At 37.8% G+C, this 12,145-nt stretch overlaps 1 protein-coding gene across 4 annotated transcripts in view; it reads left to right on the top strand.

Annotated features, from left to right (window-relative positions):
- qkia (QKI, KH domain containing, RNA binding a) overlaps window positions 1-7,360 on the top strand; it is a 77,561-nt gene extending 70,201 nt beyond the window's left edge. Inside the window, exons 5-8 of one of the 4 annotated variants that reach the window (XM_081347761.1) lie at window positions 336-423; window positions 2,030-2,305; window positions 5,255-5,329; window positions 6,322-7,360. In XM_081347761.1, coding sequence (XP_081203887.1) covers window positions 336-423; window positions 2,030-2,305; window positions 5,255-5,329; window positions 6,322-6,338 — 456 coding nt within the window. In that variant the 3' untranslated portion in view covers window positions 6,339-7,360. Of the gene's footprint in view, window positions 1-335; window positions 424-2,005; window positions 2,429-5,254; window positions 5,330-6,321 lie in introns of all 4 variants that reach the window. The other 3 variants (XM_081347759.1, XM_081347760.1, XM_081347758.1) reach the window with 3 other exon arrangements.
- Window positions 7,361-12,145: the final 4,785 nt, after the last annotated feature.

The raw sequence follows: 12,145 nt of genomic DNA, 5'->3' as shown, positions 1-12,145 counted from the left end.
ACTCCAACACTAGTTAGTTAGTTAATTAGTAATGTTCATTTAAATTCTAGGAATCCATGTGTGTGTATGTATGTATGTATATATATATATATATATATATATATATATATATATATATATATATATATATATATATATATATATATATATATATATATATATATATATATATATATATATAAGTTATCATTGTTATTAGCTTTTTATGAATAATTTTCACTTGGGTTATATATTCACTCAGTCACTTTAAATACCAACCTGATTTTGCTTTAATGCTAGTTGGTGATTGATTTCACCAATTTGATTGAGTAATGAGGGTCTGTTTCTTTTCTTAGGCGGAAGGAGAAGATAATCTAAAGAAGATGCAGCTGATGGAGCTGGCCATTCTGAACGGAACATACAGAGACACCAACATAAAAACGCGTAAGGAGAGACATTTACACCAACAGCTTAGACACTTAAGGAGCTTTGTATAAACACACACTCCTGAATAAAATGACTTAAACATCAGCACACCCACAAGACAACTATTAAGAAATGATATGAGTTCAGCTGTGATTGTGTTCACAGTGACAAAAGACACTTTTTTAAATACTTACACGCACAAAATCACACCTGAATGTGTTAGCCATAATCCATCTCTTATATCCATCCTTAATCCATGTGTAAATGAAGAAACACACACACATGCAGTGACGTATAGAAGACTTTTTTTTGTGCTGTCTTATTCTGACCATAAATGAGCAATTAAAAAAGCACAGCACTTTAGAGTTCATCAGACAAGATGCTCGTGTTAATTCAAGAAAGAATCCTTACCACTGCAGACTCCACATGAAAACATCTAATCATCTGCCCACAGTCTAGTATTTCTGTCTCTCTTTATCCCTCCCTCTGTCTCTCCCTCTCTCTCTTTTTCTCTTCCTCCCTCTCTTTCTCTTTCTCCCACTTCCTTTCAAAGCTGTTCCAAATGCAATCACAGCCTGTGTAATCGTGGTGTGGCGTACAGAATCATTTTGCTGCATGATTGTGATTTTTAGGTTGTCTTCAAGTCATAAATGTGTATTATTGCTCAAAGGTATTTGCATACAACTCTGCCCATGTCATACATATCCATTACTGCAATGCATATCCACATTGACACAGAGAGATTTGGGCTTGTATATACTGCTCTCAAAAGTAACATTTGCATGATTGTTATATATGGTGTATGTTTTTATGATTGTGTGCATGCATATTTGGATATATATGACAGGGACATTTCTTTGGAAGAAGCACACCTGTTTGACTCTGTTTGGCTTCAGTGCAGAATGCTTAGAAGCATTTTAATTTTCAGCCCTTGTGGTTATTTCCTCTCAACATCTGCGCTAAATGTCCCAGTGGCATGTGGAGGTTTTGATTCATGTGGGAAAGCTTATGGCAAGTTTGTTGAATCAATTCTAGAAAGTCCACTGTAGAGTTACAACCCTAAGAAATAGCATCATGTTTTAGCTCATGAAGTGGTGCCTCCTCTGCATGCCACACAGGACAGTAAGTTCAGATGTGCTGCTTTAAATCAGTTACTCTGTGTATTAGTGCCTGTGTTTTGATGATCGGTTTGCCCTGTTATGATCAATCATCAGTTTCTCCTTGTGTTTTAGTTTTGATTTCATTTTCTGTAATGATTTTGGTTGTGGGGTTTGTTTTAGTTTGCTTTAGAATGTGACTTTTTTGTTGTTGTTCATTGACCATCGCATGGACTAATTTTCCTTTATTTTTCCCCCCACCCTCTTTTTTCCTCTTTTCATGTACTTCTGTTTTCCTTTCCCTGCCTGTGCTTTTCTCACATCTGTTTTTGTGCCTTCTGTCCATTTCTATTTTTCCCCCTTCTGCTCTGAAAATTTTACACACGTTCACACACCAAACCTACTTCTACGGCTCTATCTCTCCCATTACTTTTCTCTCTGTGTCATCCTGTCTCTTTCTCTCTTTTCACTCTTTCTGTCTTTCACTCTTTCGTTTACGGCAGCCACCCTTGCGTTCTCTCTTGCAGCAGCGGCAGCGGCTGCTCAAGGCCAGCGTTTGATTGCATCCCCTTCGGGTCAGGTCCTCCCCCAGTCTGCCCTCAGACCCCCCACTCCGGCAGGGACCCCCATTATGAACATCATTCGGCCCACTCAGATGGCCACCGTGCTACCCAACGGCACCCCTACATTGGTGCCCCCGACGCCTGACGGGGGCATTATCTACACCACGCCCTACGATTACCCTTATGCCTTGGCACCCACGTCTCTGCTGGAATATCCCATCGAGCACAGCGGAGTCCTAGGTAAGCGGGCGTGGGGGCTTGGCACTTCACCCTTTGGTGCCCCGCAAGAGGGCTTTGCTGGGGTGTTTTACGGGGGCATGTTCGATGGGGCGTCTCCCGGCCCCGTTCAGGACTCACTCAAAGGTAAATATGTAATGACTAGCTCATGCTAGCGGGCTGGGTAATTCAGGTGATTAAAGATATAGCTTCCTAGGCACAAAAATAAACATTTTATGTTACTGAGACGGGCTGGGAAAGGGACCACTTAAATGTGTCTAAAACAAGGTGTGTTCGTCTTTCCAAATTGTTTTTTTTTTTTTTTTTTTTTTTTGCTGCTGCGGTGTAAGAAGTCTTTTCTCAGGACACACACACACACACTCGCTATCGCAGACAGTGGCGACATGCTTGCTTGCACACATCTTTTTTTCGTCTCTCTCTTTCTTGCCGGAGGCTTTGTCAGGCAGGCTACTGGTGGATCCCCTTGGATTTCTCCTGGCTTTTGAAATCATTTCTCTCTTCCCTGCTGTAGCAGGCCTTGGTACTGGTGCCGAGCGGCAGAGAGAGAGAAAGAGCCTAGAGTCCCGTTGGGGATGTTCATTAAATTCTTCCACTATTCTCACTGTATCCAATTGTCTTATTTTTACCCTTGTGAACTTGAGTGCTTGACCCTATTCAGAGAGAATTACCCATACTCCCCTGCCTAGCGAGGGGCTTCTGCAAGTACTCGCAAAGATAGATAGATAACTACGTCATCACAACCTCTTTTTCAGAATCGACACTATGCATCAAAGCAATGTAAACATTAACAAATCAATTGTTTAAGTGGACATGACAATCAATAGCATGATGAAGTCACGTGTGCCAGCAGCTGAATGTTACGCTTGAAAAGCTTCAGTTTGTTTTCATCTTTGATCCGATGGAGGGCTTTCTGAGTTCAGTTTACTGGATGTTGTACAGTTGGCACATTTGGGTCTTCTGCTGTTCTGACAGTGCCGGGGTTTCCCCTTTTAAACTTAAACATTTACAAGCTTAGCAGCCTTTTATTTACTTATAGTATCGATCCAGCATCAAACCACACCAGACCATGGACCACCATCTCTCTCTCTCTCTCTCTCTCTCTCTCTCTCTCTCTCTCTCTCTCTCTCTCTCTCTCTCTCTCTCTCTCTCTCTCTCTCTCTCTGTCTCTCTCTCTCTCTCTCTGTCTCTCTCTCTCTCTCTCTCTCTCTCTCTCTCTCTCTCCTCGCTCACTCGCTGGGCTTCTGTGCAATCAGAAGTGATTTGCTGGACATCTGCTGTTGCAGCATAGCATGTGGGCGTATACACACACAGTTCGAAGGAAACGTTAGCGCTTCCAGAATTAAAAGCATTTGTCCTTAGCAACTATTCTGTGATGTCATGATGTGATTCGGTAGTCATCACACCTCATGGAGATTCACAGAGTCATACAGGATTACTAATGCTTAAATCAATAATGAAGATTTCCCCAAAAAAAGATATGAGGGAAACATAAGTCTACAGTTTCCTATTGTAGTTTTAAATATTTGGCTAGTCAGTGAATAGATTCTTTCAGACAGTCATTCCTCTCCTGGTCTCACTCAATAATCATAAGACTGAAAAAGCTTCCTTCACCAATCTGTCTCAAGGTCTGTGCATGCCAAGAGTGAAACAAATCAAAACTGTGGTAATTTAATGTTACATCAACGCATCTGATTTTACAAAATTCCCTTGCTTTAATGCAAAATACAACCCATCAACCCTTTCAATTTATAACTAAATAACCTGTAAATTGTCACACCGCGTTAAGTGAATTTTGTTTTATCAGTTGGGTTGCATTCTAAAAGCTGATAATACGGGTTATAATGCAAGCTTTATTCAGTTTTGTGCATTGATATAGGAATATAGCACAGTATGATAATAACTGAGGTATTAGAAATAAGTAAATTTTGTCTGTTTCCACTGTTTATATTATGTTGTTTTGAGTCTGAGACCAACAATATTTACAACAGCCAGCTCCACATCTATCTGTTATTCCATTCCAAGCACAATTAAAAAAAAAAATTGTGTAAATATATTATATATATATATAATTGATTGACTATAGAGAGCAAGTAACATGTGACGTAAAGGAAAACAACTTCATTCATGTGTGAAAATGCATTTTCACTTTCACAATTTATAGAGAATTTTGACCTTCACCATGGAAGCAATTACTACTCCACTATCAACAGTTGTTTCAAATCGATTTGTTCTGTGCATTACCTTTGAGATTGAACAAGGAGATAATGTAAATTAATTAATTTTATAATCAACGTGCTTAGAATTTTCCGTCTATTTTGGTTTTCACTGGTCATCTTGTTTTTTTACATATGTAGTCTTGTGAGCAGAGCAGAGTTAGTATTTTAGCCGGTTTGCTGAAATGTAGAAAACCAGGTGCTGTCACACAGTAATCACAGGGTGTCAAAACTTGATTACAATTTGCTATCAAATGACGCTGCTTCCACTGTAGTAATTAGTTTTTTACTAAAACACACCTTGTTTTTTTTCCCCATTGCCCGCCCGTCTCAAATCTTACGAGTTAAACCAATTACTATGTAATTTTAAGTTGTAAGTTTTACATTGATTAAATTCTGTTTTTTTTTTTGGTATGCATTAGTACACTTGTATTTTTTTATGAATTGTCTACCCAATGTTTCATATTGTGAATATGTATTATATGTAGAAACAATTTAAATTTAAATATAGATGCGAATTCATGTAAAGCCTGTTTCACAGCTAGCCTGCTCAAATTGAGCCTCTTTTTGAACGGATCTCTTAAATAAAAGGTCCAAATGCTCTGTATTTCTCTGGTTTGTACAGTTCTGCTGCAGCGTTTGAGGCTGGTTGCATGGTCTAGCTGTGCTCAACAGGCTTTACATGTCTTTTTCTTCTGGGCTGAAACATTTCTAACCTTATGGACCTGTTGTAATCTAGGTGCAATGGCTACTAAAGTGCGGAGACATGATTCACGGGTCCATCCTTACCAAAGGATAGTGACCGCAGACAGAGGTTAGTTAGAAAAAGATACTTCTACCTTTTTTATTCTTTGTATTGCATTATCTCTGAACGGGGGATTGTATACATTTATATTATACACTGCGTATCTTTACTGTGGAAATGTGTTTACATATGAAATGCCTCTGGAAACACTCAGGTTTATGGAAACATGACTGTAACTGAATTAAATGCCATTTGTTTAAGTTTTATATATCAGTGCGTTCCTTAACTACATCTAGATCCAAAAAATAGATTTTATTATTTGTTTTGTGTTGCTTTGTTTTTCTGATTTGTTTAAATCGTTTTAAAATACAAAGAAGGGACTGGAATAATTTTCCGTTGCCAGCAAAGCCATTGTCTAAGTGCTTAAGTTATTACCTCACAATTTTTTTTATGTCTCAGGTTAATCTCATCGGATTTTGTTTGTTCATCTCTTTAAGTGTAAAATGTACTTCACACCCAGTTATCTTTTAGTTTTACTAAAGGTACTATTTCTTGAGTATTTTTTATAGCAGATGTATATTTGAATCCTGTGTATACGTTTACTGAAAATAAAGAGAAAAATCCAGTGATATTTTGCGACCTTTATCTGTTTATTTGCGTAACGTAGCACTAGCTTTCTGATTCCCCCTCACAACTAATTACACTGTTCGTAACACGCATTTCGACTCGACACTAAAATGTTACTAGTTTTTTTTTTTTTTTTTATGTGTTTCTCGTTTGTCTACGTTATACCTCTCTGCTTTTGTTTGTGGGAACATGGGGCATTTTAGCGCTTTGATTACATGTAATAACGTTCTGATTGAACTCTGATCATGACGTTAGTGTGTCATGATCATAACGAGGTTTAGCCTGTGTTTGTCTCTTGGCCATGGATTTGGGGGTTAAACAAAGATTGCATTCATTTTGCTGTTAAAATGATGTCATTCCGGTCTCTTCTTGCTAACTAATATCTTTTCTACCTTTTTTTTTTCTTTTTGTTGTTTTTGTTCCTAACCACCTAGCCGCCACCGGCAACTAACAAATGACCTCTGAACTCTGAACTCTTCACCCAATGATGAGCCGCCCAAGCCTGCCTGCTGATCAGATTAACTGGTAATTGCCTTTTGCTAGCCTGGTGGACGCAGAGAGAGAGGCACCTGTCCGAGCAGTGATCCTAACACAAACCAACATAAAACACAACAACCCTCCATACCAACACGTTGTGTAGCGATAACAACTATGATACTTTATTATTTTATGTTGTTTTTTTATTATTTCTTTCTTTTTCTTTTTAAACCTCAAATGACTGGGTGGATGTTAACAGTGATGTTGCGTTACCCAAAAATCTGCACTGAAGTTTAAAAGCAATAAAGAAGCGTCTTCTGCTAATTCAGCCCTTAAATGCATTTATACTCACAAAGCTCCAGTTAAAAAATAAATAAAATGATGATGACCCCAGTTTTATCAGTTATAACGCTAAACGGGGCGTCAGGATCCAGATTATGTCTATACGCTACCCCACCCATTTAAACTGTCACTATGAATCAACAAAAGAAAAAGAAGGAAAGAAATCTGCACTCACACCAACTTGTGTATTTCCTGTCCTTCTCTGATGTAATCCTGTGTTTTTCATTTGATTAGTTTTACTGTGCTGACACATTCTGGGTGTGCCTGTCCAGCTGACTTAGAGCATGGCTACAATGACAGATTGCAAAAAGCTTGTTTTGATTTCTTTGTTCTGTTACTTCTCCCTATTTTATTTCTTATGTTTCCATGTATCTTATTAGCGTTTGGCAATACTAGCAGATTTATACGTACTGCTCATTGCAGTATCTGTGCCAGCTCAGTAGGGGGCAGTAGGCAGAGTCAGGCAGGGCAATAGCAGGAGAGATTGGGGTGAAGTGTTTTTGGAGTCTTTAAATCTAGGATATTCAGGGTTGGACAGCTGGGATATGAACCGGAATCAGTTTACCGAACTATGCCATCCCAAAAACTCTCAACCCCTCCCTACATACAGTGCCTGAACTTTCTACAAATCTTTCTTTGAATGAGCTGTGAGATAAAAGATAAAAAAAAAAAACACACACAAAAAAAAAAAACACAAAGTATTACGTGTGCGCATTTAGCCAAAGGGTTTCCATTTAATGAATTTCTCATACATACACACACACACACACACACACACACACACATATATATATATATATATATATATATATATGTATATGTATGTATGTATGTATATATATATATATGTATGTGTATATATATATTATACACACACAAGTATGTATCTAACCACCAAGGGTTCTGTCATGCTAGTCTTGGGTTTGAAAAGGTTTGGTGCCATGCCTGTATCTATATGTTATAATAATGAATCAAAAATGGATGAAATGGTGATGAATTGTACCACAAGACGCTAATTTCCTTGAGGATGTACAAAAAAACACTAAGGAAGATGAATGAGGTAGATAGAACGGGGGAGGGCATTACCTCACTGCTGTGTACACACTTTTCTTTTTTGTTTCTGCTGATTTATTCTATAGAAAAAAAACTCCCACCTCCCACCAAAAATCAGTCAGCTGAGCTGAAACAAAATGCAAGTGTTCTTGTTAATGCCCTTATTAACTTAAATTCACGAATGAGAAGCAACTGAGTTATTTCGATTAGTTTCAAACGCCCGTTTCAGATAGCCCATCCGCAATGTGTCCTGCACAACCCCAGCTACTGAGCCCACTCTCTCATTTCTATACACCCCCTTAAAAAAACATAGGATGTGAAAGCCATGTCTGCCTGTTCGAATTGCTTTATACATACATGATATATATATAAAATGTATACAAATGTAGATATGTCATTGCATATTAAAATACAGAAAGATCAAAATTAGATACTTTTACAGGGTGCTGGAGAAATATATATTTTTGGCAATTTTAGCTTTTTATACTTAACTTGCAGTTACAAAATATGAAACGTAATACAAAAAAAAAGATATATATAAAAACGTTTGTAGAATAGTACAGCGAAATGTGGTAAAGAAATGTTGTGTGACTTTGGATACTATTGGCCAGGGGGGAAAAAAAGCAGACCAAAATAGTCAAACCTTGGAATGTTGGAGGAATTGCATGACGTGAGAGGAGAAGAGTACAGTTAGAGAGATAAGTGCCTTACCGACGGTCGTTTCTTTTTCCGAGTGTTACATTCTGTTCAATAATATCTAGCACCAACTAGGAGAGCGCAGAGCGAGGGAGGGTTTGTGAAGAGGAAGCACCCCAAGAGTTAAACCACAAGGCTGTTGCAGTGTTGTGCCACTGAATCTATTCTATGCAAAGGAATAGCAGTCATTTGACCAGCTAACTATGTGCCATGATTCGTCTTCCCAAAATTAAGTTGAAGTCTGGTTGTTTTCCCTTTAATCCCCATTTGAACAAAGTGTTTTATTTTTCTCTTGATTTTATTGCATTATTCTTCTTATATTATGAGGACAAAATCAGCAATGCTGTCTATGTATTTGGTTACTGTGATTTTTGTCGAGAACAACTGCCAATCATGATGTGGAAGTCTGCCAGGTGTTTTAGAAGGGAGATTTCTAAAAGAAATCATTTAATTGGACTTCACCTGAAACCTCCTCTTGTTTCAAAACTTGCAAACTGAAAACTTTCAATCATTGCAATCGTGTTTGCCAAAACATACTTATTTTTATGCCAAGGAAGTAATTTTTTTGCTTTATGTTTTCAAAGCCCGGGAGAGAGAAGGGCAGAGGGAAAGAAGTATTTAGCTCACTTTGGGAATGGCCTTTTTGGTGTTCCACAACCCAAATATGTAGCTTTACCGTGCACTGATTTGAGAAAAAGAAATAACGCCGGGGGAGAGAAAATATAGCAATTTATTAAAAGTGTTTGTGAGAAGAAGGTCACAAGGATATCCGTCTGCTGCCGCATTCGTGCCAAACCCGTGAACAGTCACGCAAGAGCCACAGTATCAAATCACAATCTAAAGATCAAATCTCCCCGTGCAGTTTTCAATCGTTGAAACAACCGGAGGTGTTGGTCAGATTGAATAAGATCACGCTCAACTTTGTGTCCTGTAACCCTGGCAGGCTCTGGTTTAGTCTTGTTCTTCACTTTTGTTACACAAAAAAGGTCAATGTCTTTTTTTTTCCTCTCTCTCTCTCTTCTCAGTGTTAGATACATGTTTTTTAAACATTAAAATAATGAAATGCAATATTAGAGAGGAGCAGAGATGGCTACAGAGAAATGGACAGTATTAAACGAATCCCCTCTGCCATGTTACTACGTGCTGTTAATGTTTTGGACTTGGGTTAGTCCATCAGGTGTATGGAGAAATCTCTTGTGTTCTCTTCCGCCTGCCTACTACATGTGTAATAATGTAAATTACAGCCATTGTTACAGGTTTCTAATGTATTTTTCTAACTTCATTTTCTATGTACAAGTCATTTTTTCTGATCTCCTTTTGTGATGAAACCCACTACACGTTTTTGGTTTGTTTTTTCATGTCCTCTCTTCTCCTCTGCCCTCCCTCTCGGCCCACTCTACTCAGATATGTCTCTCTCATTGGGAGCGTTGCCTTTTCCTACAGTTATTTTTGTTTTCTTGCTGATTCTTTAGCTTGTTTAACTCATTAGCAACTTATTAGTTCCTCTTGTCATAGGTATTTTTACATGCTTGCGTTTAGTTTTTATGGTGTATGCTGTTATTTTTTTCTTATTAACCTCCTTGGCATTTATTTTAATAAAACATTCTTAGTAAGAATTTTACTAACTTGCTGATATTATTTTGTGTTGTGTTCTTTTTTTAACCAGTTTAATGAATCTACTACCTTGGTCTGGTTCACGGACTAACACGATTAAATCTGGTGTGTGAACACCCTCACAGTTTCTCACATATATTCACACTCACACACCACTCACTCACTCACTCAAACAAATGCATTTTTCAGAGGTCCATACACATTTACAGTTCACACACACTCACACTCACTTTCACGCAGTCTAACAGGTAAATGTGCACGAGGCAGTCCGTCCTTCACTCCGCTCCTGCACTCTCATCTTTGTCGCTGTAGAAATCTTCCCAAGCTTGTCTGCCTCACTGTTCACGCAGTTTATTGGTGCTACTGGTGTTTCCTTTTTGTTTTGTTTGGGGAAAAACGCTGCTTTCAATAGAACTGGATGTAATTGGGATTTAGATCCATGTAAAGTTAAAGCAGATGACTTTGTTACAAAACCCGACAATAACTGGAAGTATTTGGTTTTGTAGGCTCTGAGCTAAATGTCCAGTGGAATCAGTGCATTTACTGCCGCTTGTCGAATGTATTGTTTTAGAGTGACTTATAAATGCTCCCATGTCAGTGCAAATTAATGTCCGTCAGTGCACCTTATCTCGACATCCTGATCCTTCATTCAGCCATCAGACTTCATATGTAACGGGTCATATGGAGTTTTTGAAAGGTCGTTTGACCTCAGAGGAGGCGTGAGCTTGTGTCTGGAGGGGCTGCTGGCTGTTTGCTTTCACACCTAAGCGGACAAAAGTACTAACCCTTGTAGGAACTGCTTGGTTCTTGTCCTCACTGAAGGATATTTAGCAAAATTTTCTTTTTATTTATACAGTATTTTCTATTGGGAAATGTTTTGTAAACAACCAAGCACAATATGTACTAATGTGATTTTGTTTTTTTTGTCCTCATCCTAAATTTTTTACTTATTTGAAATGCATTGCAACTGCACAAATAAATAGTGTGTTTTTAGACCATTTTTATCCCACTGAGTGAAGCTTCAGAATGGAAAACATGCTTTATATGTTGACTGACTGAATTTGTATTAATCTTCATTTTGAAGAGCAATCAACTAAGCCTTACTATTATATTAATAAAGGGAAGGTTTCTCAAGCAAAAAAACAACAAACAATGCCCTCAGGGAATTTTTCCTCACAGGTCACAATCACCAGCTTCTAATTGGTTAATTACACAATTATTTTAATAATTCATCTGATTTTGATGCACCTGTACTTTAAGACAAACTGAATGATGATATTTGAAGTATTTGTAGTTTATAGGAGCATATGCAAGAGTTTCTGTGTAGAGATTTCTGTGCTGTAGCACGTTTCTCAATGGCCTGTTAGCAGTAAAACCTTATGAATAAAAAAATCTTCAGTGCAAGAGTGTTTGCTTTTGTTTTTAAAGAGACTTTTTTGCTGAAATTTTCCAGCAAACTTTCCAGTTTGTTTGATATTCCGGTTTTCCAAAATGGTTTGTCAGATATTTATTTCTGATATGCTATTCACTAATACTTTTGTCCATTTTGCTAACGTGTGTGTATAATAAATATATATTGAATTGATAATTATAATGTATTTTTCAGAAATATGAACACTGAGTATATATCAAAGTGTATCAAATTTTCATAACTTCATATAGTTTTTACATTGTGTATAAAAACAGAATGAGATGAAACGGAAGACAACCTGTTTTTCATGTAATGTGTGAAATAAAGGGCTGTGTTTCCCGTATGGTACAGTTTGATTGCTCGTAAGATGAGACTGTTTTATTTAGACCATTCTTCACTGAGGACATCAGAGCAAGCTCACTGCAGTTTTGAGTTTGTAGCCTTGTGCTCGGGTAAGTTACATTCAATTAAAGAAACGGCAGCCAGTTTAAATGTCACAGGTTTATTTGCTGTACCGTGTAATGAAGCAGATTCTGTGAAGTCGGACCTTAGGGCAGAAACGGATGGATGTTATTTGTGCTTACTGTGAACTTGATGCAGACTCTAAAATGCAATCTAAATATGATCTACAGTCCTGGTCAGGATTATTGGCACCCTTGCCTTGG

The sequence above is a fragment of the Scardinius erythrophthalmus genome (genome assembly GCF_964197995.2).
Source record: "Scardinius erythrophthalmus genome assembly, chromosome: 19".
NCBI lineage: Eukaryota > Metazoa > Chordata > Actinopteri > Cypriniformes > Leuciscidae > Scardinius > Scardinius erythrophthalmus.
The sequence above is the reverse complement of the archived record's forward strand: the minus strand, read 5'-3'. Positions and strand labels throughout refer to the sequence as shown.